Genomic DNA, 27745 nt, shown 5'->3' with positions numbered 1-27745 from the left:
TAACATCTCTGCAGGCTTCTAGTTCCGTATTCACAGAAAAATGTAGTGTCTGTAGTTGTTTGTTGTGCTGCTGTTGTGATGTGTCTTTAAGTATAAAACAGACAGTGTTTAGGTATCAGAAAGTAGACTGAAAGTACAGGAGGGAACCGGCAGGAGGATGTGGAAACATGGCACTAGTTGGTCGCTTTAAACTGTATTTTCGTCTCTGTCTCACTGTCGGGAAAATATACCTTATAAAGCTGTCAGATGTATTGCTGATTCATAGTACAGAAGCTGTTACTTTAACGGCTTCCTGTTCCATTATTTGTAAAGTTGTCCCTCTACTCTGCCTAAAATAACTGCTAAGGCCTTTCATTACTCAACACGGAAATACAAGCAAGTTGTGGGAAATTACTTTAGTTGGTGTGTTCCTATAATGTATGTATTAGCACTACATATAATGACAACATTTGGATCTTTAATATGCAGAACATAATATACCATAATAGGGGTAGGATGAAGATTTTCTGTCAATAATTAATGGGTTGGGTATTTTATCTGGATCAAACTTGTGACATACAGTAAAAAAGGATTCATCTCGTTTAGTAATATTTTACATCCTCTGATGTATTTGAAGTATGTATACTTCCATAACATCAAACACATCAGTATGAGAGCATGAGAAGAAGAAGTGAAGCCAATGGTAGACGACTACAAATAGAGCTCGAACCACCACCTTCCTTCAGGCGGTAGTCTTGGGTTTCCCCTCTGATGTTAACCACTCGCAACGTAATGAGGCTCAAATGAGGATTGCGTAATCACAAGGATGAATCACTGCCTGTGTCACACAGAGCACAGAGAGGTTGAGAGAGTTTAAGTGTTTGATACTTTTAGAATGCTCTAGTTAGAAGATGTTGTCTGTTTGACATTCATGCTGCTTAATCACCTCATGTCTGTTACGTCTGTGTAATTTGCATTAGCTTGCCTTGGAAAGCTGGAAGGCAGCTGGAAAGCTGTGAGAGAGGCTGGATTAATTTAAGTGAAGACTTTCTCAACTCCAAGCTACTGTATTAGAAGAAAGCAGCCTAAATAAGGATTACCATTAAGCTTGTGGATACTTGATTTAGTCTAGCAATATTCAGGACATATGTCCAAGGCACATTCTGCAAAGAATGTATCTGCTCATATTTCTGCTTTAGAGGAAGGTATACATTTTGTTTCTGTCCTGTTACAAACTGTTCCCTCCCTGCTTTGGGTTTGTCTCTCTACAGGTGTAGATCCTTCTCTGCAAATTGACAACAGGATCCAGGCCTCCTCCCAAGCTGTTCTGCCAGGTTCCAAACACAACAAGTCCCGGGCAGCCAACACCCGGGATGAACGCTTCAGATCTGGTAATCATGTCTCCACACTGCCTCGCAGTTTGAAATGCTTGGTGTTCTTCTTCTATGCCGTAGCTTAACTGTGTTGTGATGTGTTCTCTTAGATTTGCACACAGAAGCCGTCCAAGCAGCTTTGGCAAAGTACAAGGAGAGGAAGATGCCAATGCCCTCCAAGAGACGATCTGTGTTAGTTCAGTCCTCTGTTGAGGCATGCACCCCCCCAGGTGAGGCCTCTGTTCCAGTAACACTGTTCACCAAGGGCAAGGTTTATCCTGCAGACACACAGTCTAGGTTAATGCTTGCACTGGGTTGTTTCCGTGTGCTCTCATGAGCATTGCAGTGTAGGATGCTGGCATCTCTGTTGTGTCCAGTGGTGGAAGATGATGTTGTCAAGCTTTTGCTACTGGAAAGAAATATGCAATTTGATGAATGTGTCCATTCTGTGTGACTCAAAAGGGCCCAGTTCTCACTGTTGTATTCCCAGGCAGACCTTCCCACATGAGTTGCATAATGGATGCATAATCAGATTTTTAACATAGTCTCAAAATGTCGACCTTTCGCATGCTTTTATAACAGTTTGAATTGTGTGGGCCAGTTCATTGTAATGTCATTTTACTGCGTTCTGCAGCTTTTCTTGGTTGTGATCTTCAAGGCCCAAAAAACATTTTTGTATTGTTATTTTTGCACAATTGTTTCCGAAAAAGGTATTTAATCAATCTTTAATCAGTCTGTAAGATATCAGTGCAAGATTTGATGACAGCAAACTGTCCAGTCTCTTAACACTGCAGTGGCTTTATCATTGCTGTATAAGAGTTAATTGGTGGGGGGCCTTAGAGCCTCATGTCTTGGGCAAAGAGAGAGGACACAGCGGTGCAGCGAGTAAACGGATTAAGAGCTCAGACATTGGGGTTTAAAGGGGAGAAGGGGGGGGGAGTCTCTTCATGGTCACTATGAGTGATCTACTTAGATGAAGTACATACGTAGGTATGGCTAACAGATCCACAAACTCATGTACTGTACATACAATATCTTTTGGGGCAAAATTTTGTCAGGACGTAATAAGGTGGTGGATTTATTGGATTTTTTGGCCACTAATGGTGCTGTTAAGTAATATTTAGAGGAACAAGTCCCCCTACTGTTGGTATCTGTATCTGTTAACCTTCTCCTTTTCCATCTCTTATCTTGCTAATCTACAGTGGCTGGTTTACATCTGGTCACACTACGTGTCTGAACGCTCCATGTCTGATTTTGAAGAACCAGTAGTAATGTGAGCAAAAAAAAACATTTTACTGCCAGACCTGTCATTCAATCCACTGTGGCGTGATTGGACGTTAGAAGCCTTATTCCAACAATGTACAGTAAACGTAGCCAATCTACAGACCAACAGTCACAACAACCCATTTATCAATGCCTGAGATTGATGTATGTTTAGCAATGCTAGCGGCGTCACCCTAGGAATGGCAATATTGGTTTGACAGTCAGTCCGTCAGTCTACTATTTGGCTCCAGACTGAAATATAGATAAAATTTGGAACAGACATTCGTGGTCTCCAGAAGATGAAGTCTACGGTCTTTTGACTAATTTCCACTGCAAGAGAACAGTTTGAAGCGAGTCAAGCGATCTGTGCCGTACTGTGCAGGGGAAATTCAGCATTTGGTGATCTCCTGACTTCTTCTTCAGCACCACCATGAGGTGTACATTTGTGCTTTTGACAACTATTGGTAGGGTTTGCCATGAAATTCGGTTGAGACATTCATTTTCCCCTCAGCATGAATTATAAACATTTTATTTATCTGTCCAGTGCTGGTTTAGAACTAAACTCAGGCACAAACCATTATGAAGATGCTTCAGCCAATTCACTAACTTAACTGCCAAGCTCAAGCCTTAATAATATACCAGTCTTTGTTTGCTTGAACATAAAATTTGATTAATGCACAAGAGTAACTGAGACCAGTTTATATTCCTACCTACCTCCAAATCTTTCATCACTGACTGTCTTTCTCTAGCTCACTCTTTACTATTTGCTATCTATCCCTTTTTTTGCTTGTTTATCTGTGACTAATACCTCTTTTTCTTAATTAGTTTCCTTCCCATTATTTCCACCTCTCTATTTCTACTTTGCATTTGGTCTCTGACCCCCTGTTTCACTCTCCCTCTGTGGAACTTTGTCAAGGTTACTGAGATTCGGAGAGAGATTGGACGGAGGCAGAGGAATAACAAACAGACTCATGAATGCGATATAACCCCCATGAGTCCGCTGGTTGTAGAGACATTAAATTCAAGCTTGTTATGATCAAACCTCCTCCAGCCTTCCTTTGGCAGCCTCTGCAAAGCCACTGGAGAGCAACAGTCATTTGAACAGTCATTTCAAATGTTTCTCAGTTGATGGACTTTACCTGTATTTACATACTGTGAGTGATTAGGAGGTAGATTAATTGCAAGAAGGCTCATTACTTTAGAGAACATCTTTAGGCATGTGCTGATCACACACACAGACTTAATCTCTGTTTTCTAAATGTCTCTCTCTCTCATCCTCTCATACCCCCTTTCTTCCAACTCAAACCTAGTTCTGGTTCTGGGCTGGTGCCAGTTCACAGTTGGTTCGACTAGTGAATCTTCTAAGAACCAGTTTGCTCTCCCACAGGCTAGAGACCCAAGTCATTACATCACCGTCTAGGCCAACTTAAAGCAGAACAATGACGGACTACATCGTCACTTTACAAGTGTTGCTTCTGGCTTTGCAAGCCTACATTGGCATTCAAACACCTTCAAGTTTATCTTGCCTTTACGACTACAGTGTAAGGAGACTGTTTGTCTTTTCCATGGACCACTGGTTTTATCTTATGTCCAGTTTCCCTGTCCAAGAGCTGTTATATTCTTTTTTTTTTTTTTGCTGTCGAAACACGCAGAACTGGTTCCATGTTCTGGGTTAGGTTTTCCACGTTATTTTTAAGGCTTTGTTTTGTAAGGTATGCTGTGTATAATATGTTGAGACGTGTGAATGAGTTCTGTTGTTTGTATGGGTTGCTGCGGTTTACTTCATTAATCATGAATAACGTGGAGAAAGTGTGAACTTTCTTGGTGATTTTTGAAAACAGTTGTTTCATTTTCTCAAGAGGGTGATGCCTAAGCCCGTTCAGCCCTTTCATTACACTCAGTTCTCTGCAGAATGCAAATCTCAGACTGGCCTGCTCTTGTGTAACGTCAGTGGTTCTGTCGAAAGAGCAGGCGTTTCTGGGTACTTGGCAGATGAAATGGAATGTGTTCATTTTGAATGATCCAGACTTTCCTTTGAAGTTTTTCCTGTTTGGGCTATTTTTGCTGAAACCAACTGCTCACGGCTGTCTCAAGGGAGAGACGGTAAAATCATCAGTGACTGTGTTTTAACCCAAGCAATAACTTAAGCACACACCGCACTTCCAAAGTATTATAACCAACATTATAAAGGAAATTTGGTCAGGCTATTTTAGGTTGTGTATGTATTTTATGCAAGTACAGTATTCATATTTTTTTCAAAACCCCTTCAAGCAAGAATACCAGTTTTGGTTAGTTCACAACGTTCTTTTAACTGCCTCGTTATAGCGACTGTATATTTACTGTACGGATAGTTTGCACCATAAATATTTCTCTTAAAAAGCTGCCTTTGTTAGTTGTATTCCTTTTTCTTGCTGTTGTCGTCTACAAATATGAAACACTCTGGTCTGTTTGTTGTCAAAGTCTATGACACTTTATCATTCATATATGGTACACCTATTGTTGCGGTGAGCTGTCTTTATGACTATATGTGTACATTTATAGGCAATATAATACAAGCATCCCTCAGCTCAACATCTTCCATCTCCATTGAACCCATCTGGCCATCCCACCTGTTTATATGTACTCTCTCCAGTATGTATAAGTAAAATAATGCATCATCAGCATATCATCTAAATCCTGCAGCCCCATATCTTTGTCCACTGTTGTGACGTTGCCCTGTCTTGACCTGTCAAACACAGACACCTCCTCGGCGTCGGAAGACGAGGGCTCACTCCGCCGGCAGGGACGTCTGGCCACCTCGACGCCCTACCAGGGCCACGGCCACCCAGCCGTTGAGCACTGGTTTAACCGTGTCATCCAGGGTTCGTCCACCTCATCCTCCGCGTCATCCACCTCATCCCACCCAGGAGGGAGATCCGTCACCACCACCAACACCACCTCCCACGCAGCCCTCAACGCCAACGCCGCAGCTACCGCATTGGCCGACTTTATGGCACACACCCAGCTAGGTCAGTAGAGACACACACGCAGTCTTAACACGCCATCAAATGACGGCTGCTCAATCTGTATGTTCTTGTCCCCTTTTAATTTATGCAGCGCTCTAATTCTTGATTATCCGATTAACGAGTTACCCGTCAGTCTGTTTAGCGAAGTGTTTTCTCCTCTTAGTTTATTTGTAAAAAGTGTAAACAGGAACCGGACCTTTCTTCCTTGGTCCCGACCAAATGAACCTCACTACAGGAGTGAAAACACCCTTAATGTACATCTCTCTCATTACTCGTCTCGGTCTGCCATCTCACTGTCATTCAGTCACGTGAAAGGGCTCACAGCCACTTCCCGTGTCACAGCCGCAATGCGAGTCCCAAGCGAGTTAGTGAGATTCAGTGGATCCATCTTCATTCGTCTCTTATGCAGCAGCAAAGTGAGCTGGCGTCTTGCTTGTGTATGTGTGTGTGTGTGTGTGTGTGTGTGTGTGTGTGTGTGTGTGTTCATGTGTGTCTGCTGGCAGAACGATATCCTGTTAGGATGGAGCTGTCAGATTTCTGTCCAGCCTGTCTCCCCTCAAGGTTGCTGTCATAAAGTAGCAGCAGTGACTGGTGCTGAATGAAGCTGTAAATAAATCTCCCATATTATCCTGTTCCTTGACCCCTCAAACTATGATTCTGTCCGTCATTCACTTCAGCAGTAGACAATGACTAGAAGGCCATCACACTTTCTGAAATGACACGTGTGCTGTGCACATGGCGTATTTAATAAATACAGTAATGCATAAGTGTTCTCTGTGGATATGTTGTGCACTGATGGGAATATATCTTCTGAATAGAAACATTCATTCATTATCATCACAGGTTGTTAAAATGGAGGTAAAACATATAAAAACCTTGTTAAAACACACTCTTCTGAATTTAAGACTCTCCACTTGCAGATGACGAAAGGCTTTTAGCCTCTCAATCAAGTTCCAAAGCTGTCAGATCAGTTTGTTTGCAAGACCATGAAGTAGATTTTCATTTAGTAACCATAGCCGAAAATAGGCCTGGCGTTTGACCTTTTAACCCCCGACGCCCCACTCATCACAGATAACCACTCGGCGCCCCCCGATGTGACGGGGCTGTCGGAGCGCTCCTCGCTCCATACGGAGCGTCCCCAGGTGGCCTCGGTGCGAGGCGTTTCCCGGGGCTACAACCACCACATCAGCGTCATGGAGACTGCAGATGGTGAGTTGCCTACTCTCACGCACACACACACACACACACACACACACACACACACACACACAGAAACCCGGTCACCTCCCTATCTCCCCTGCTGTCTGTCCCTCTGTCTTCTGCTTCGTAAGTCTGCCTGTCAGACTGCCACAAGCTGCTGACTGACCCTCTCATGTTATTAGAGATTGAGTGCATACAATTAACAGCCACCAAACATCATCCATCATTCAAGCAGCACAGTCCAGTATGCACCCAATATTGTTTCCAGATGGGTTATCGGATATATTGGCAATTGGATGCTGTGCAGTGTAGAGATGGGTAACCAGTGAAATCAATATACAGCTGAACTTCATGCGTTAAGAGAGATGTTTTTACAGTGTATGCACCAAGTTTATTTTCTTCAGAGGGTTGCCACAGATGACAATCTTGTCGAGCAGCCGATAAAAGCAGCGCCAATGCGTTCCTGTCTCCCTTCCATCTCCACTCATTCAACATCAGAGCTGAATGCAGCTTTGAATTAACGTCCAATGTATGAGCTAGCTGCGAGAAAACTAGAACAGTGCTTCAACAGATCTTTTACCTTCCTGCCATCCATCCTCTCTTATCAAGAATGTGTGCGCAGTCTGGGTTTTCACTGCTAATAAATGCAAAACCAGCCCACCTGGCTGACACATAAAGGGGAAACAGATGTGAACAGTTACATTTTTATCCCTTCTGTTCGGCTGTTTGGTGTTCAAGATGTTTCAAAGCCACGCTGCCTATGCACCTTTTTCAGAAAGGAGTCATTAACAAAAATAGCAAAAAACAGCAAGAAATCCTATCTTTGTTGTTGTGGTAGCACAACAACGGTATGTGTCTTTGTCGCTTTACAAGCCTGCTCTCAGCTGTGTCTGGCTGCAGGTCGAGTCTTCTATCACGCGTTCGCACGTTCACATTCACACACAAAGTTAGCAGGACTGTTTCATTGACATCCTGATGTGTCTCTCCTCCAGGCTGTGAGTGGAGAAGTGAAGGATCCCTCAGTTTAATGGATGGTATTTATAACTGTTCTTCCAGCTCTATGGCAGTCTTCTATGTGTGCACTCTGCTGCGTGTGCATTTGTGTTTGTGTGTGTTTCTGCCTTCGCCTCCACTGTCAGGTCTAGCACTTGTCCAAAGTGTGTGTTTTTCAAAAATATATGCAATGCTGCAGTGAATTCAGTCATTGGATACCTTTTTGTGTGTGTGTGTGTGTGTGTGTGTGTGTGTGTGTGTGTGTATAGCAGAGTGTTTTGCAGCATTTATAGCATCTCCCAGCAATATCTAACCATGCTCTGCAAATTGATGATGTTAAAGCAGATTGTTTGAAAAGGTGTTTTCCATGACAGGTGCAACTATTCATTCGGGGTTATGAATAATTATCATGTCGACACGCTGGTTTCTGTGCTCACACTGAAACGCTGAGACTTGTCAATTTATGTTTCTCACTACATTATGTGACACGAGCTTGTTAGCCTGTAGCCACAGAGTGGGCTCTTTGATGACAGTCGTCTAGCACTGTTGCCATTTTGATAACAACACATAGTTGGGAGTAGAAAACATGCCACACAGTATCTTTGGTTCCATCTGGACTCGGTTACTGACGCTGTATGTGTTGGTTTCCTGAAGGAGCATGCATACTGTGGTGCTTTTTTGTCAACAAATCCCCAAAAAAGACCGAAACAAACAATGAATCCTACTAAGAAGTATTGTCTGTGTATCCAAAGTCTAATATATCGTATTCCTCTGTGTCTAGACCAAAAATGTTGTGCAAAAACGGTTAAAAACACAGCAGTGAGCCACTCAGTTCCACTGGGTTAAATGTTCCCTCATTATGATAAACATATTCACTGTAGTTCATTTTGAGTCAATCCAACGCACACCGTCCTCACTAGAGCACCAAATGTTCATTAATCCGCAGCTGAAACATTGTCCTCAAACTTCAGCGCCCTGCTGATTTAGGAGATGACTTACGAAAAATGGAACAATATATTGTGAGACATTTTTGAATAATTACGGCTTCGTTAGTAGCAAATGAGCTTTGGGCTTAGAGCCACAGACAGGGTAAGGAAGTCAGAAATATTAAGAGATGGTCTAACACATTGTTGGTTTTGGTCTGTCAGTGGGATTCATGAACAGTAAGAAACATGAAGGATAGCCAGCATTGCTCTTTATCTACATCTCAGTTATGGTCTTAGCTTGTTGTTAATGCTATTCTGTCATATATGCACGTTACTGCGAAGACCTGGTGTGCCATTTAAAATAAGTAAATAAACAAGAGCCAGTAATTTAATGATGTGGGTGGATATATTATGAAATGATTAAACTGTTAATTATACTCATCGGCACATGCGGGTCCTGGTTAGCTGTGATATTAACGATGAAATCACGTGAGTGGGTGGGGTTCAGGGGACCTCAGATGCAGTCCTGTGTGTCTAGGGCTTTCTAATTGGCCCATCAGGTGCAGCGCTGACCCCCAAGCGTCTACTCCCAGTGCATCTGTCCCTTCACGAGGAGGCACAGTCTGTCTGAGCCAGGCTTATTATAGTAAGATAGATCCGGCAAGCTTCGTGCAGCTGTGGCCTTCGTCTTCTGTGGCCGTCTGGAATGTGTGACACAGACCACCCCTCCCAAACTAAGTATGAATTCATGTGAAGGAAATGATGCCCGATGATGATTATAGTCTTCGCACCCATGACTAAAATGCGAGAGAAATCTAACCAGGCACCTCTCGTCTTCACTCAGGCTCCTTCATTTGTGTTCTTATGTCTCTACAAGGCTCCATGTCTCTGCGATTAAGCTTTTCTGAGCATTGCATTTATGTTCAGCATTTCTAACACTTTAACACTTCACATGACTTGTATATCATTTGACTTGACTGGGGTGTAGTTGGTTTTAGCCTCCACATTTGTGGATTTTGCAGACCGTATGTGAAACAGTTGATGCAGGGAGGACATCTTTGTTGCTAGGCAGCAGGTGAGGAGGCTCCTCACTTTCTGCTTTATTTAACCTGTGAGGTTTGTTGGTGATTCTAGAGAGCATCTGGACTGAGAGACAGTAACCCTTAGACCTCCAGGTGACTGTAGAGGACCTCGTGGTCCACTGTTTGGTTGTCTGTGAGTGACAGCCGGTTGTCCTCTCGAGCACCACATTGACCTTTTCGCTTTTCTTTTCTTCTCTTCCCTTTTCCATCTTCTTCTTCCTTCATCCGTCTCTCAATCATTCTGTCTACATTTCTATCTATTTCCACGCCACATATTCTTCCTCTCCATATCTGTATTTCTCTCCGTATCCTTGTCTTGTTTATTTCCCCCCTGCCCTTTTCTTTTCATCCCCTCCATTATCATTGTGTAGGTGTTCCAGTCAACAGTCGCGTCTCCTCCAAAATCCAGCAGTTGCTCAACACTCTGAAGAGACCGAAGCGGCCGCCGTTGCGAGAGTTCTTTGTCGACGACTTTGAGGAGCTTTTGGATGGTAAGCTGGCCTGAAACTAATTACATGGCTTCTATTAAATCAATAATTCATGAAAAAGAAAAGCATCCATCTTTCTGTGCTGCGATCAGCATACTGATCAGAGACTTCAGCAGTTAAAGGCTGACTGTGATTCAAACACTCTTTTGAGTGTGTCAGCCACATCAGCTTTAATAATTTGTCAAATTTCTTTCAGCAGAGTTTTACAGCTTCCACCGAGATAACAATGTCCAGTTGACCTCGCCACGCCTCACAGATAAACAGTCGAGGAACACTTTTAGATCAGCTGTTGTCATTTTGTCTCTTGGTGGAGCTTAGACCACCAGGTGTGTTAAGGGAGTGGTTAGGGAATCCAGAAACACACACACAGTGGACCAGCCCTGTCCAACCATTTCCTCCATTCCAACCAGCCCATCGTGGGTTTCGGGTGGCTGAATAAACACTATGAAAATAGAAAAGCGGCAGGAATAGTAATGCATCAGCAGGTAATTGTAAAGCCTCCCTGAGTTTGGCACAGAAACTGTGACATGGCAAACCGCTGCTTGGTGGTCTGCTCGGTGTGAGCAGAAAAACACACAGAGCTGAAAATGGCAGCAGGCTTAACACTATTTGTCAATGATAGAGGTGTTTTATTTGGCGGGGGACATCTTGCCACCTCAGTTAAGCATTCCTGAATTCCTCTTACCGGAGTTTAGGAGAGTTTGAGGGGAGAATAGTGATGGAGAGATGGAAGTCAAATCAAAGAGCAAGCATGGTGCTCGGAGGGAGGGAAGGTGAAGGATAAAGGGAGCTACAGCTTATTGAAAGGCGCAGGTTTCTCTAAGTTTCTAAGGAATTGGTATCTGAGGCAGTTAAGACTGATAAGGACAGAAACCAGCTCACATTTAATCCTCCAGCTTTCGCTGTCTTTCAGTCCTCACACTCCTTTAACAGAGTTGTATTATTGAGAAATGTACAATTTATTTGTAAATCACTCAACCCAAAACTTTGAACCACCCCTCACTCTGGTGTCCCCATTCTCCTCCCCATTTAGTTCAGCAGCCAGACCCCAACCAGCCAAAGCCAGAAGGCCAGCACATGAGTGCCCTGGAAGGAGAGCCTCTCGGGGTGGTCAACAACTGGCCTCCCTCCTTGCCAGCAGCCTTACAACGGTGGGGCACTACTCAGCCCAAGAGCCCCTGTCTAACGGGACTCGACAATGCTGGCAAGCCAGTCTACACACTCACCTATGGTAGGTATCCACCTGTGAATGAGTGGCTCAGAATTTACACAGGAGATGGAAAGCAATATCACCTCTTGTCATGCATTCTATCTGGGTTTTCTCTGTACAAATAATGGACAAAGAAGTGCCTGCCTCTGTCTCTACATACGCTATTTTGTAATTTGCTGCTGTTATCAGCTATTGTGTGTGTTTTTATGTGGATTTGGGGGTCTGAGGTTGTTAAATCAAATTAAATATTTGACACTGGACGTTCACCTCTGCAGGTAAACTATGGACTCGCAGTCAGAAACTGGCCTACACGCTTCTTAACAAGCTGAGTACCAGAAATGAGCCTCTGCTCGTGCCCGGCGACAGGGTAAGTCATGAGACGAAACTGTGTTCAGTGGTGGTCACTTCTATGATACATTTCTCGTTGCATTTTAGGTATTTGGCTGAGGCTCCTAAAACAATATTCAGCAAGTGCTAGTTTGTATTTCCCTGAACATGAAGTAGTGTTGAAAATGAAATGGGGAAATGTTGATGGCTAGAAGACATTATTATCAAGTCAGCCTACTTGAAAGCTTGATATTTCTGATTTTACAAAAGGCTGCATCTCAGTGCTCAGTTTTCAACCATCAAGGTCTTATGCGATTTCTTTATAACATCACAATCTCATTACTTGTGAAAGGAAGCAAATGTTTGCTTCCATGACACATTCTACACACCATGCCCCTTGCCTCCTATACTTAAACTCAAAACAGGAACTGCATAGCATCCTACTGTAACATATTGTGTCTGCGTTACACCTGTAGGTTGCACTTGTTTTCCCCAACAACGACCCAGTGATGTTCATGGTGGCCTTCTACGGCTGTCTCTTGGCAGAGCTGGTACCTGTGCCCATCGAAGTGCCGCTGACCAGAAAGGTAAAGGCAAATACAATCTCCTGGGAATGTGTGGACGTGTTTAGTGTGAGCTGGTCTACATAAACACTGAGGAGCACTAGTGACCCCTGCTGGACAATTGACCCCTAATAAGAGTGTTTTAAAGTTGTGCACAGTTGCTTCAATGTAGATATCTACGATTTATTCCAATCTCCCAGAACATCTTGCATGATAACAAACCCAGCAGCAGCGTTTTCTTTTGAATGTTCTAATTTTGTTGTGATGCATCCCAGTTTCCACCACATCATCAGCTCAAACTGAACCAAATCCACCCACATTAGTCAGACAGTCTGAATATTTATGCCTGTTCTTGTTTGCAGTTCCAGTCAAAATATTAGATCACAGGCCAACTGTTCTTGGGACTCATTTTTGCTTTCTCTCTCTTTCAATCTTTTTGCTTCTTTTTCTCTCCCCTTTTTCCTCCTGATTCTTTTTTGATGCCACCCAGTATCTCACATTTTGTTCCCGCTTTTGTCCTCAGTGTGGTTCGTTCAGCGTGAATCTGTCTGTAATTCCTGCTATGAATGAGCTTTGATGCTCCGCAGTAGAGTTTTTAATGGTGATTAGCCATCAATCTGCGTTCTTACCTGCTGCTTCTCTGATGTGCAGTGCTCTGAAGTTTCTTCTTCACTCATCGTCCTTCTTTCTCTCCAGGACACAATTCCCACATTCCCTCAGAGCATCTCTCCTCAAAGCCTTCCTGTTCTGAATTTTGTCTCTCTTGATGAGTGTTGTGTGACAGACACTGATTTCCAAAGTTTTTGCCACGATGAACTTTCATCCTCTTTGGTCCCCCAGGATGCAGGGAGTCAACAGATTGGCTTTCTGTTGGGCAGCTGCGGCGTCACGTTGGCATTAACCACCGACGCCTGTCAGAAAGGCTTGCCCAAAGCACAAACGGGGGAGGTAGCCACTTTCAAAGGTACGCTCTCCTTTTGACTGTCTGTCTGCATAGTTACATTTGGTTTGAACTGACTTCATGCCTCCGTCTCTGCAGGCTGGCCACGGTTGCTGTGGTTTGTGACAGATGGAAAACATGTTGTGAAGCCTCCGAAAGACTGGCATCCTCCGATACGGGAAGCCAGTAATGACATAGCTTACATAGAGGTAAGTGTGGTTTCATTGATGTAACCAGTGAAGAAAATATAGATTTGTTGTATTTTAATTCACATTTGATGTATTTTTTAAAAATATTTTTTGGGCTACAAATCTTTAGCTTTTCTTTTTCAAATAATCCATGTCAAATGTTTTTCCTTGTTTCCTTCGTCCAGTATAAAACCAGCAAGGAAGGAAGCACCATGGGGATCACAGTGTCTCATTCAGCCATGCTGGCCCACTCTCACGCCCTCACACAGGCCTGCGGCTACACTGAAGGTAAGGAGGACAGACTGCATTTACCCATACTTCATTTGGCTCCTTGTCTTCTCCATCATCTATTCATTCTCCTGACATGGAGCAAAGGCATCCAGTTGATAGTGATAGCATATGCGAGAGAGAGAGGAAGAAACAGACCACTTAACCAGATTTAGTAATGATAAAAATGAAAGAATATTCAAAAAGGAGTACAGGTATATATACATTTGTCTAATACTGCAGATTAAGCAATGCAGAGCATAAACCTACTTTTTAATCTATGATATTATAGATGTTTTTCTTCACGTTGCTCACACATCTCATCAGAGTATAATTACAGTCTAGTTTGATAAATGCAGCCGCTCAGCTGGTTGTTTCTTTCTGAGAACGTAAGGCACCTCCTCTCCTCCAGTGTCCCAGTTTTGCCGTAAATAACTCCTGACCGCACTGGCAGCCCCCAGAGACTCTCCAGGTCTGTTTCTGAAACTTAGTTTGGTGCTTCACTGAATACAATACTGCCGCAATCAGGATGTATTCATCATTACGGAGCTTGTTTTGTATTAAAAGTAACTGGATGTTGTGCGATTGCTTTCGTACAGAATATGAATGTCAGATTAAATGTCTCAAACCGTAATCTTGGCACAATCTCTTTTTTTAATTGCAGCTGAGACGATAACCAACGTCCTGGACTTCAAGAAAGAAGCAGGATTATGGCACGGCGTTCTTACTGTGAGTGGTGTTGAACCATCTGGTTAAGCTAATCGGAGGGTTATGTAATAATTAATTATAATATAATCCTGAAACATAACTCAAGAGTTTGAAACCTGTAAAAGTATTCTGTTTCTTCTAACACATCCTCAAACCAGCTCTGGTTCCAAACATGCGGTGGAATTGACATACAGCTCACATATATCACCTGCAGTTACACGTTCAAACTCCTGAAAATGAAACAGTAGCGCAAACCACGTTTTCTTTATACACTTAGCACTAAGTGATAAGATCTTGTCATGACTCGCAGCAGGTTTACAGTGACATCATGTAGTTATGATACATTTCAGACATATTTTGGTGCTTGAGCGTTGCTCGTCTGTTCTCTTGGCAGAGTGTCATGAATCGGATGCATGTGATCAGCATTCCTTACTCCCTGATGAAAGTCAACCCCCTCTCCTGGATACAGAAGGTTCACACGTACAAAGGTGAGGATCAATCCAGCTTGGCATCTTGTCGCTTTTCACCGTTACTCTTCTCGTTGCCTCTCAGCCCAATGAAGAGGGAATTAATCTGTAATCCTAAATAAGAGCCCGTTTGACTTTTAGAGAGAGTCTGTTTTAATTCTCACTGCACGTTTGACAGGGGAGGATGGATTGAAGCAATAGTTTGTTCGACTCTGTTGTACTACCCCAGTGGAGGGTGCCAACAGGCTGACTCAAATTCATCTCCTCTCTGGTCCGAGCCATAGACCGAGCTTTGCTGAGTCACCTGTTGGCAACTGAGTCAGACTGTGCTTCTATTTGCTGTCAGATTTTGTGATCTGCGATTGGCCGTCAGGCTGAATGACAGGGATGTTGATTTGGTGATGATATTGTGAGCCTGTCTCTTTGTCTTTGTGTCTCTCTTGCACAGCGAGGGTTGCAGTGGTGAAGTCGAGGGACATGCACTGGTCTCTGCTGGCCCAGAAAGACCAAAGGGACATCAGCCTGAGCTCCCTGCGCATGCTCATCGTAGCCGACGGAGCTAACCCATGTGAGTCCACCTGCAGATTCTCATTCAATAAACCCTGAAGCCACAAGAGATTATCATTGATTTGTTGCGTTTGTGTTTGCTTGTATATGGTTGACTGTCTCTGTATGTTTGTATGTATGTGTTATCACAGGGTCGATATCCTCCTGCGACGCCTTCCTCAACGTGTTTCAGGCACGTGGGCTGCGACCTGAGGTGATCTGTCCATGTGCCAGCTCTTCAGAAGCCATGACTGTCGCCATCCGCAGGTGAGCTGCCGTTATTGCACCATACAAGAACAACAGCAACCTGCCACCGCTTTTCCTTTTCCTATTATATCCCACTGCGTTACATTTGCTGGATGTAGAGGAGAGGAGGGAGATTTGTGCTCTTTTTAACACGGAGACGAAGTGTAGGATGTCTCAGCTTTTTGCTGATCACAGAGCTTAGCCATGGAGAAGGATTAGGGTGACAGGCAGACTAAAACAATACGCTTTAAATAAGCATTTTTTGAATGAGAAAGGCCTTTTTTGAGAAATATATGAGTCTGGAAATGTTCTAATGGATCCAGAGATTGTATCTCACAGAGTCACATGGTTTTCATATTACTAAGGCAATGGATGGCTCAGTTTAACAAAAGCTGTACTTGATGAACTAAGATAGAACTGGCACCATATGTTTCGTTTGCCAGAAAGGTAGAGGAACTGAAGAGAAATAAGTGACAAATGTCTTTAACTGCACGTCTTTCCATGTTCACTAATAACGAGTGTAATTTAAATAATCTCGATGTCTTGCAGACCCCCAGAAATGGGTGTTCCTCCTCCAGGGAAGGCGGTGCTGTCTATGGGTGGGCTGAGCCACAGTGTGATCCGTGTGGACACGGAGGAGAAACTCTCTGTCCTTACAGTGCAGGATGTGGGACAGGTCATGCCTGGAGGTAAGTACACTGCGCTGCTCATTAACACTTTGCTGCTGTAAATGAGTTTAATGCTGGAGATTAAGATTAAAGATGGAATTTTGATATTAACACAACCGTGTGTCTCCAGGAAATGGAGGTTACCAGATCAGATTTTATAGGATATTACTGAAAAGAAAAACTTAACTGAACGGTTCTTACCTTTACCTTGCTAGATGTTGACTTTGAACTATTTATTAATAATGCTTTAAACTCTCTTACCAATTTAGACATCTACTTTAAATGTAAATGTTGTTGTTCCTGATGTCCCACCCTCCTGACATCACTGTGTGTCTCCAGCTCTGGTTTGTGTGGTGCGGGTGGAGGGGACACCCTATCTCTGTCAGACAGACGAGGTTGGAGAGATCTGCGTGAGCTCAGGTAGCACGGGCATAGCTTACTACGGCCTCCCGGGCATGACCAAGAACATCTTTGAGGTCAGTGTCTTATTTATGGAATTTCAAATACATGCAGAGTGCAAATGCATTTGTGTACTTCCACCTATAGAATTATTTTGCACTTCGTTCACACATTTTAACAGTGCTATGTCTATTTGCAGACCATCCCAGTAACATCATCTGGGATCCCCATCAGCGACAGACCATTTACTAGGACCTCACTGCTTGGCTTTGTGGGGCCGGTAAGTTCCACCTCATTATTATGCAGTTTTTTAAACTTAAATTGATGTCTGTCTTATAGCATTAAGATAACCCTGTTTAACATATGAGTTGTGGTATGTTGTAGCTTTGGCAGCACAAGCAACTACAAGGAACTTTCATTTTGTGTCGGTTTTTGCGGATCCTGTGGACATTAGCGGTAGTGTGTCCATGAGCACCCCCCCTGCTCTATCACTGTGCCTTTTAGCTTTCTTTTGTTCTTTGGTTAATTATTTTCTTTTTCTCTAACCACAAAATATAAAATATAAAGTGAAAGAGTTATTTTGAGGAACCTTTTGAGGTCTTCAATTTTTAAAGGTACTGTTACCTCACGTGCTAGTTGTATAGATGCACACTGTACTTTAGATTGAGGTAAATGTCAAGATCTACCCATCTAATGTTCTGTGCTTTGTGTTTCCCACCAGGACAGCCTTGTGTTTGTTGTGGGGAAGATGGATGGGCTGATGGTGGTCAGTGGGAGGAGACACAATGCCGATGATGTGGTTGCCACAGCACTGGCAGTGGAGCCCATGAAGTTTGTTTACAGGGGGAGGTAAAAGTGGAAGCAAACTTCACACTTCTCTACATATTACTCATACAGAGAGTCTGTCTAATCTGCACTGTTTTCTAACTCTTGCTTGCAGGACAGCAGCGACTGTGCAGTTTGATTGCACGAGTACGATCCAGCTTTGACAGTAGTTTTTAATGTTGTCTGTTGCAGGATAGCAGTGTTTTCTGTGTCTGTGCTGCATGACGAGAGGATCATTGTTGTGGCAGAGCAGAGGCCGGACGCCTCTGAGGAAGACAGCTTCCAGTGGATGAGCCGCGTCCTTCAGGTGCTCACTGTCCCTTTTCACATCTTATCAATTGGTCACAGATAATTGGACGGTATCTGCAGGTTTGCAGTTTTTATTGTAGTAAATGCGAATCAGGTTTGTTTAGTTAAAAACTAACTTGAAAAAACCTACACATCATGATCTACAAACTAAAACCGGGCCGTGAAAATTCAAACTTCCTCTGCTTGATTTGACAACTTTGCTAATCTACAGCTCTCCTCTGTTTTTGCATGTATTATCTGTCTGTTTCCAGGCCATAGACAGCATCCACCAGGTCGGGGTGTACTGCCTGGCTCTGGTGCCTGCCAACACGCTTCCTAAGGCTCCTCTGGGCGGCATCCATATATCTGAGACCAAACAGCGCTTCCTGGAGGGTGCCCTGCACCCCTGCAACGTCCTCATGTGCCCTCACACATGCGTCACCAACCTGCCCAAGCCCAGACAAAAACAGCCAGGTAGACCACCAGATGTCCCAGCACGGATCGAGTTTCGAGAAACAAATGTCTCATAAAAAATCGTTCAAGTAATTTCTTCATTTCTTTTATTGCGGTGTTTAACTTCACTGGATGTGGTTGTGTTTGACAGAGGTCGGTCCTGCTTCTATGATAGTGGGCAACCTGGTGGCAGGCAAGAGGATAGCACAGGCCTGTGGGAGAGACGTGGCCCAACTCGAGGACAATGACCAGGCACGTAAGGTAGAGAGTCATCCTCATTTCACCCGCTCATCCCCTCCTCACTTACACTGCAGACACAGGTAAGGGTCCATACTGGAGGTACAGCTGATGGAGAGGACATGGTCTTGCCTACCTGCTGACTAAGCTATCTATATGAACGCAGGTGTTGTGTAGTTTAGATTCCACTTCCATCACGTAATGCATCCGTTACTCTTTTAAGCTTCTCACACATCAGTCATCCCTTCATTACAAAAACCCACCTTGTGCCACCCTGCTCTATTGATTCTACATTGTTTGTGTGGTGATTGATTATTGTCTCAGTTTGTGTTGGTCTTTGCTGTGTGTTATTCTCTGTGGTTAAACGTGCATGTCTCTCTCCCCTCTAGTTCCTATACATACAGGATGTGCTGCAATGGAGAGCTCAGGCCACTCCAGACCATCCTCTGTTCCTTGTTCTCAATGCTAAGGTACTGCCTTTTCATCATTGTATGTTAATTTTGTGAGGATAATGAAGACTAGCCATGTTCTTGTACTTTCACCTTTTATGTCTGTTAAGTAAAGGTTAGCATAGCAGTGTGAATTAATGTATGTTCTTACCTTTTGCTCCTCAGGGCACGGTGGCTAGTACAGCTTCCTGTCTGCAGCTGCACAAGCGGGCAGAGCGCGTGGCTGCAGCACTGATCGGACGCCTCAACACTGGAGACCATGTAGCACTCGTCTACCCACCAGGTAAGAGTCAGTTCTGTTCTTTAATGTCACAGCTGTGTCTGTTAATCATAATCACACACCTGAAGAGACTCAGTAGAGTTCTTAATATTATTGTAGAGCTTTTTATACTGTCATTTCATCAGTTACAATGTGTTAAATGCTAATGACTGAAAGTATAAACATTTATGTGTAGGGATCGACCTGATTGCCACTTTCTACGGCTGCCTGTACGCTGGCTGTGTGCCAGTCACTGTCCGACCCCCCCACCCCCAGAACCTGGCGACCACGCTGCCCACCGTCAAGATGATTGTTGAGGTAACAGAGAGTCAGCTGTCCTGCATCATAATGCAAATGTAACCCCTCTCTGCACAGTTATAACAATCATTAAACCCGGTGACGGTATAGTTTGAATTGTAGACAAAGTCAGCTCCGCTCCGTTAGAGATGCAAATTGTGTGAATTGAATTGACGTAATATATATATGTACTAATACTGCAGTGTCTGTGTGTTAAAGGTCAGTAAGTCGGTGTGTATCCTGACCACTCAAACAATAATGAAGCTGCTTAAATCCAAGGAGGCTGCTGCTGCTGTGGACGTCAAGAGCTGGCCCATGGTGCTGGACACAGGTGGGTTGTACACACATAGCAAGCACAGTTTATGTTCTCATGTTGCCACCAAAGACTAGATTTTTAAGTAAAGAAAGGACATGCTCTGGGATTTCCATGCCTGCTTCAAGCTCTTCCTCCTCTCCCTCTGTTCATCATCCAGACGACCTCCCCAGGAAGAAGAGTCCCCAGATGTACAAGCCCCCGACCCCGGAGATGTTAGCTTACCTGGACTTCAGTGTGTCCACAACAGGCATTTTAGCAGGGGTCAAAGTAAGTTGAATGTGGAAGGACTCGCATGAGCCACTTGGGTTCTTAATTGGATGTAGCGGTCATGTTGGAATGCTACCAGTCTTTCAGGTAGAGATCGTCAATATAGCAACAACATGGTTGCTGTCATTACAAGCTAACGCATAACAAAATAAAAGCTGTAAATTGGGTAAAACTCAGCACATCTAAGTCCAAATTTTCCATCTGTAGTTTATTCAAAAAGTGGTTTGTTTTACTTTGCAACAGGGAAACTTTGGATGCAGAAAGTTCTGAGCATCGAGCAACTATTCACACACTGTTGAGGTGTCCATCAGTAATATAATGGATCCCCAAAAGCTGAAGGAGTGGTTTTTAAGTGTAATTTTAAGGGACCAGTTTTGATTTTCAGTGTTGTCTCTGTGTGTTACATCACCTCCTCTAGATGTCTCACACTGCCACCAGTGCCTTGTGTCGCTCCATCAAACTGCAGTGTGAGCTCTACCCTTCCCGGCAGATCGCCATCTGTCTGGACCCTTACTGCGGCCTGGGCTTCGCTCTCTGGTGCCTGTGCAGGTAAACCAGCATCTCTGAACAAATGAATGACCTGACCTGTGCTGGTAGAAGAAACATTAAGTTATTCTCAAGTGGAGCCTTCCCCCCCCCCGTCTCTCTCGTCCCACTCAGCCTCTATGTTTCTGGTTTCAGTGTGTACTCGGGCCACCAGTCAATCCTGGTTCCCCCTCTGGAGCTGGAGAGCAACGCGTCTTTGTGGCTTGCGGCGGTCAGCCAGTACAAAGTTCGCGTCACCTTCTGCTCGTATTCAGTCATGGAGATGTGCACCAAGGGCCTGGGTTCACAGACGGAAGCACTGCGGGTCAGTTTGTCTCTTCAGGTGTTGAGTGGTGTCACTGGGGGAGCAACAAACTGCAGCATTTTCTCTTAGAAAATATAAGGGTTTCTCTTCAATTACTTTCTTCCATTTCCCTGAGGTGCTCTTGTTACAGCGCTGTGACTATCAACACATAGTCGGTGTCCTGAGGGCTGAAACACTCCCCTGTATCACTGTGCTGATTACTGTCTGCAGCTCTTGAGACCGGGATTTTCTTTAATGAATCATGTCCCTGGTTTAATGAGTAGAATCAAATCTAATAAAAAAGTTATATTATATGAATATATCCATTTAATTTCTGTCGTCAGCTCCTAGTTTACATGCACCCACAGTCGCTTTTACAAATTGAGAAAAAATGTGACATCATTAATATAATCGCAGTGTTTTCACACTTTTTTAGTTTCTGCTGATCGAACTTCTTCTTATTTTCCCATCTCCAGTTGCGGAATGTGAACCTGTCTTGCGTGCGTACGTGCATGGTGGTAGCAGAGGAGAGGCCCCGCATCGCTCTCACTCAGACCTTCTCAAAGATCTTCAAGGACTTGGGGCTTTCACCGCGCGCCGTCAGCACCACCTTCGGCTGCAGGGTGAATGTGGCTATCTGTTTGCAGGTAAGCTGCTGGTGAAGCATGAAGAGGAGGAGGAGGAGGAGGAGGAGGAGGAGGAGGAGGAGATGGATTGGAGAGCTCCAGAGTCCATGCGGTCGATGTTTTAGGGGGAAAACTGACTGTGATTCCAAAACGATTCTGATAAACATCCAAGAAATCCTTGAAAAACACAGGATTGGCAGCTGAGTGGATATTGGTGTTAATGTAATGCAAGTGGCTTACTAAAAAATTACTTTTTTTCTTTTTTTTACCAACTAATTTGAGGTGGAGGGAAATGTATTAAGCTTTATTTTTCATAGATATAAGATTTTTGAACGATGACAAAAATCTTGTGGCCCTTTGATGTTATGTTTTATTTGTTTATTCCTATCCCTGGAGATTCTGTTTGTGTGTGTGTGTGTGTGTGTGTGTGTGTGTGTGTGTGTGTGTGTGTGTGTGTGTGTGTGTGTGTGTGTGTGTGTGTGCATGTGGATCCAAGTATATAAATAAGTATCTTTATTTATCTGTCCTGCATTGTCCCGTCAGCCCAACAGGTTAGGGAAACTGGCTGAGCAGGTAACCGTAGGATAAGAGTTGCTGTTTATTCATTTGGCTGCTGCTGGGTCTGTGTGTGTGTGTGTGTGTGTGTGTATGTTTGTGTGTTTGTATATGTGAGTGTTTGTTAATCTTGCATGTTTTTTTGTTTTGAACACACTTAACCTTCATTCACAGATTTTCTCTTTTTTTTTTGTTTTTTTGTTTATCTCTGACAAGCTTGAGCTTTACTACTTTTTTTACCGCTACTAATTTTAGCCAGCGTCTTGACTACCGGCTGGCTCTCAACCACTGCTTTATGACAGGTTATATGTGACGTGCTACTACATCATGCTCTGAGCTAGCAGCATGAACTCTGCTCTGATTGTTAATTTAGGAATGTCATGTCAAACAATATAATTTTTATTCAACGTGTTTTTGTTTTTTTAACCAGCGAAAGGACGGTTTTAGTTCATTTTTCTTTAATTTACAACAATTTACCACATTTTGTTTTTTTGCATGAGTTGTAGTTGGTAGATTAATTCATTGATTATTTAGTTATGTATATAATATATATAGTGTTTTTATGTTGCCTTTTCTTTCACACTAGTAGTCATTTAGTGAGAGAAATTCATTTTATTTGTTTGTCAAAGACTAATGTCTGGACTGAGTCTCGTTGATGTTTTCCAAAAACGCTCTGTTGCTAAAACAAACTGAATCCGGCTGCTCTGTGTTTGGCTTTGACCTCACAGATGACCATACAGCGACTCCATGCTAGCTTGTGCTCTGGCTACGCACTGGAAAACGAGGGATGGAAACCATAATGTCTTGTGACTAGTCTTAGGGCAGTGATGATGCCAAATCCCAAAGCAGAAGGAATCAATATCTGACGACCACAATCCGTAATTCAGAAATGGCTCAATCAGAATTCAGCTGCATGGCGAAGCTATTGACGTTTAATCAAAACAAATGGTGCTCAGATAGAAATGCTCATACATTGGGGTGCGTTCTTTTTGTCACAGAAGATAAACATGTGAAGGAAATGAACTGCAGATCATTTATAATTTCTATACTTACAATGTCTGTGACTACATGGTTGAGTTTCGGGAAGTCTTAACTATCGTAGCCCGGCTGGTTGGCTTGTGGCTGCCCCCCCCCTCTGCTTTGTATGATACAGTTGTATCATAAGTAGCTTCCACCTCCCCTCCACTCAACATACAGCATTCCTGTCAGGGTTGTAAGAGTCAACTCATGTTGCTCTCTGCTTGTTTTCCTCCAGGGCACGGCCGGACCAGACCCCACTACCGTTTATGTTGACATGAGAGCTCTACGACACGACAGGTAAGGGGCGCTGCTGCAGCTGTGTGGACTCACCACGGACAATAAAGAGTTGTCTTTGAGATGTCAGGATGGTTTCTATCACCTGACAGACTGTTGAGACAGACTTATACATTGTGTAATTATAATGCTGGTACATCATTTCATAGCATATGAATACATTCGTCAAATCTTGAATTGAACTGTTTTGACTGTTTTTTTTTGTCGTAATTGTCAAGAAATGGAATAAAAATGGAGCTATGAAGTTGCTAATTTTGTCCTTTTATTTCTTTAGGGTTCGCTTGGTAGAGAGAGGGTCGCCACACAGCTTACCACTGATGGAGTCTGGGAAGGTACGTCATCATGTAAACAAACTGTGACCTTGTGCTGCTTAAGGGTTGCTTTTTGCTAAAGCTTTGAGATATTATGGTTGTCTGCTGTTGTAGATCCTCCCAGGAGTGAAGGTGATCATTGCCAACACAGAGACTAAAGGACCCTTGGGAGACTCCCATCTAGGAGAGGTAAGTCACAACGTCATCTGCGTTTTACAGAGCCGACTTGTTTCACCGTCACCTGTTCCACCTGGTTGTGACCCACAATTTACGTGCACTTGTTATCAGATTACAGTGGGCTTTCCGCTGTAAACTAATCTCTAAAACGTCTTATCGTCTTTCTCTGGTAGAGAGCCGGTTCATCTGCACGTATACACATAAAAAAGTCTCCAATCAGAAGTTTACATGTATGCAGGTGCAAGACAAGTCAAGTTTTCAAAGCAGAGAAGAAACAACACAAACATTTTTATTTGTAACTTTATTGCCGATGAAGACCAGTGAATACATTATTCTCTTTTTATATAAAGGTTGGATAATGGCACACTAGATCCATTACTTTGATTGTGATGTTATTATTGTCTGTGTGTGATAGATCTGGGTGAGCAGTCCTCACAATGCCACGGGCTACTACACAGTCTATGGTGAGGAGGCGCTGCACGCTGACCACTTCAACACCAAGCTCAGCTTTGGCGACACGCAGACTGTCTGGGCGAGGACGGGCTACCTGGGCTTCCTGCGGCGCACTGATCTCACAGATGCCAGTGGAGGTGAGTGGAGTCGCTCCAACTCAGTACACTACTTTTGATGTGAGCTGGACTCTTACTTTGATTTTTGGCACTCCAGAAAAATAAAGATATTTTCTACCTTCTGTTTTTCTCTCAAACATCACCTCAAAACTTGATATATTTAACTTATAAGACATAAATTGATATATCTGAGATTGTGTGTGTGTGTGTGTGTGTGTGTCTCAGAGCGCCATGACGCCCTCTATGTGGTGGGCTCTCTTGATGAGACTCTGGAGCTGAGGGGAATGAGGTATCACCCAATTGACATCGAGACCTCCGTTATCCGTTCTCACAAGAGCATAGCTGAATGGTGAGAAATTTACATCAATACTTTTATTACTGTTTAGTTTAAATGATTTATTATGTTGTCAGATGTGTATTCATTTTATATTCAAAATATAGCAACATGAATTCTGACTACTAACTTCTCTCATCTTCCCTTTTCCTCTTCTTCTGTCTTTCCCTTATGCTCATCTCATTTTCTCCTCATGTCATCTTTTCTTTTTCCTTTTTTCCTTCCCTACGTGCACCCTCCACCTCCTACTCCCTCCTTCCAGTGCGGTGTTCACGTGGACCAACCTCCTCGTGGTGGTTGTGGAGCTTGAGGGATCGGAGCAGGAGGCCCTGGACCTGGTGGCCCTGGTCACCAACGTTGTCCTGGAGGAGCACTACCTCATCGTAGGAGTGGTGGTGGTGGTCGACCCCGGCGTCATCCCCATCAACTCCAGAGGGGAGAAGCAACGCATGCACCTCAGAGACGGCTTCCTGGCCGACCAGCTGGACCCCATATATGTGGCTTACAACATGTGAGGGCCCTGCTGCAGGAGGGTTACCCCTCCACGTGACTCATCACACAAGAAGAAAAAGCAGGGCAGTAAACGCGGGGCACATAATTGTAGCAGGCCCGGGGTCCGTATGGCTTCTGCTGAAAGAAAGCCAGCTCTTCTTTCTCTCCCACAGAGGGGGAATATGAAAGAAACATGGATGCAAAACTTCACAGCAAAATGGAAAGAAATTCCAGGAGAAATAGGAGCGACACAAACCTTTTTTTTTTCTCCCTGTGATTTCTAGCCTCAACAATTGTTGAAGAGAGTTTTGTATGTATGATAGAGCGTCTGACCCCTTAAACCCGGGACACTCAATAGCAGTACAGCAGGTGGCGACGGTATGATACTACACTGTTCTCCAATATTATGAATGTTCGTTGTGTCTGCTATACACTTGTGCCATACAGACAGGACTGACACCAGTACCCTAACCCTGGTTCAAACTAGCTCTTAACATGTTTCATGTTCACATAGCCTCCTGTGCCATTGCAGGTCGTATGTTTTCCACAGAAAAAGTCTATCCCACGTATATAATGTCAGCTCTTCAGATTACGGCTGCACCCTGAAGTGAACCCTGATATTTGTGTTCAGGCTCAGTTCAGTTCATGTTATTGCATCAACAAAGAGTCACACAGCTGCGGTGTTGGAGGGGCAGTTGGTGTTATTTGTTACTCATCCCGGCAGTAGTACTTTAGTTTGTGGTGTCCGTAACAGAACGTGTAGAAATAATTTTGTGGTTTGACTTAATCTTTTCCTTTCTAAATCTGAAATCTGTAACATAGTTATTGTTTTATCTGAACAAAATGCAATATGAGTGATGTGAAAGATGAATTTTGAATGACTGCAGACAATAAGTGCCGATCGTTCGAAGTCATGAGATGGAGGAATATAATCGTTGCTTACTATTAGCAACGTGCCAAATGATATAAATTAAGCCTTAAGTGTTTTTCCAGACGCCTGATCCTATTCCAGCTCCTGTTTGACTCAATTTTGTGAAGTTTATCAGCTGTTGGATAGGAAGGGCAAATGCAGAGGGAGGTTAGGTATGGTGAATCCTGCTCTTATTGCACCCAAAGTCTTTCATCTTTTTGGCTAAGATGAATATACTTGATCATAACATCAGCCACCACAAACACACTTACTCCATAAATATGTTTAATAATGTCTGTCCCTATTGTTTGTTGTGTTGAATAGCGAAGGTCTGCAATAAATTGCAGTTGGTATAGGTTTGACGCAGAATGAAAAATGTGAGTTGCATGTACCATATGATGGCAAGTGTCTAATATGCTAGTAACACCTTGACCTCCCACCTGATCCCATTGACTTTGCAAAGATTCACTTCACTGTATGTTGCTTCTTTTTCTACGTGCACATCCCTTCAGAAACAGGCTCCGGCCCGCTGTAAGTATGTACAGGTTTTATGTAAATTATTAATAGATGGAGGAGACGACAGGAAGCATAACACAAAGACTGAATCTGGTATGTATGTGAACTTCTCCCTCACAGACAAAACATATTTTAAACTTATTCTTATGTGTGGACATTGGGAAGAGACATGAAAAGCCTTGTAAACATTTTTATAGTAGGAAAGAACAGTGGGAACTTGCCACTTCCGTGATGAGGCGGAGCACACTCCGAGCACAAGGAGAAGACAGTAATGTGGTGGTGACTGCTGAGTCGGCACATCCTCCAGAGCAAACTTTTGTTGTTAACATATGAAAAGATACATTTGTCTGATATATGGTTAGTTGTCATTATTTTCCTAACATGATTTCTCAATGAATAAAAAAGTGCTTTTAACTTGAAATGTTTGTCTTCACTGAACATTGCGGTGTCTTGTCGAGTAAGAATTTATTCAAAGTTCGTTTTTTAAAACTTGCACACCCACCCCCGCTTTGTGGGGATAATGAGACGTTAAACTCCCACACAGTTCTGAGATCTAATCAGCCAAAATAATTTAAATCTTCTGCACAGGTTTACCGTGGGTGCTGTACAGCTCAATATGAAAATATTATCACAACCTCATACAGAGTTTTTAGGACTTGTGGTGCAGCAGCGAAGCAACTTTTACAGATTCTATATTACTTTGATATATTCTGTCACTGTAGCCTACAGATTTAATAGCATATTTTACTATTGGCAGTACTTAATATTGTAAACCCTCAGCTACCCACTTAAAAAAAGAAGAAGAAAAAAACAAGCAATGGATTATACTTTTTCAGAGAGTGGTTATAGAAAAGGACGAGGAAGTAAACTCACTAGTTGTAGT

At 43.3% G+C, this 27745-nt stretch overlaps 1 protein-coding gene across 8 annotated transcripts in view; it reads left to right on the top strand.

Moving 5' to 3' along the window:
* Positions 1 to 27283, top strand: part of dip2a (disco-interacting protein 2 homolog A) — a 71597-nt gene extending 44314 nt beyond the window's left edge. For 2 of the 8 annotated variants that reach the window (XM_031858489.1, XM_031858486.1), the window contains 37 exons: positions 1251 to 1370; positions 1463 to 1582; positions 5354 to 5623; positions 6692 to 6829; positions 10193 to 10312; positions 11343 to 11540; positions 11795 to 11886; positions 12323 to 12433; positions 13250 to 13373; positions 13449 to 13558; positions 13723 to 13825; positions 14469 to 14533; positions 14907 to 15000; positions 15428 to 15547; positions 15678 to 15792; positions 16321 to 16460; positions 16779 to 16915; positions 17038 to 17118; positions 17560 to 17687; positions 17856 to 17970; positions 18224 to 18425; positions 18556 to 18665; positions 19031 to 19111; positions 19256 to 19373; positions 19546 to 19667; positions 19866 to 19977; positions 20120 to 20229; positions 20648 to 20778; positions 20911 to 21079; positions 21535 to 21705; positions 22228 to 22257; positions 23495 to 23556; positions 23828 to 23885; positions 23979 to 24053; positions 24457 to 24631; positions 24836 to 24959; positions 25207 to 27283. In XM_031858489.1, the coding sequence (XP_031714349.1) occupies positions 1251 to 1370; positions 1463 to 1582; positions 5354 to 5623; positions 6692 to 6829; positions 10193 to 10312; positions 11343 to 11540; positions 11795 to 11886; positions 12323 to 12433; positions 13250 to 13373; positions 13449 to 13558; positions 13723 to 13825; positions 14469 to 14533; positions 14907 to 15000; positions 15428 to 15547; positions 15678 to 15792; positions 16321 to 16460; positions 16779 to 16915; positions 17038 to 17118; positions 17560 to 17687; positions 17856 to 17970; positions 18224 to 18425; positions 18556 to 18665; positions 19031 to 19111; positions 19256 to 19373; positions 19546 to 19667; positions 19866 to 19977; positions 20120 to 20229; positions 20648 to 20778; positions 20911 to 21079; positions 21535 to 21705; positions 22228 to 22257; positions 23495 to 23556; positions 23828 to 23885; positions 23979 to 24053; positions 24457 to 24631; positions 24836 to 24959; positions 25207 to 25459 (4604 nt within the window). In that variant the 3' untranslated portion in view covers positions 25460 to 27283. The other 6 variants (XM_031858487.1, XM_031858492.1, XM_031858488.1 and 3 more) reach the window with 6 other exon arrangements.
* Positions 27284 to 27745: the final 462 nt, after the last annotated feature.

The sequence above is a fragment of the Anarrhichthys ocellatus genome, unplaced genomic scaffold, assembly GCF_004355925.1.
Source record: "Anarrhichthys ocellatus isolate YVR2014 unplaced genomic scaffold, GSC_Weel_1.0 scaffold20, whole genome shotgun sequence".
NCBI lineage: Eukaryota > Metazoa > Chordata > Actinopteri > Perciformes > Anarhichadidae > Anarrhichthys > Anarrhichthys ocellatus.
The sequence above is the reverse complement of the archived record's forward strand: the minus strand, read 5'-3'. Positions and strand labels throughout refer to the sequence as shown.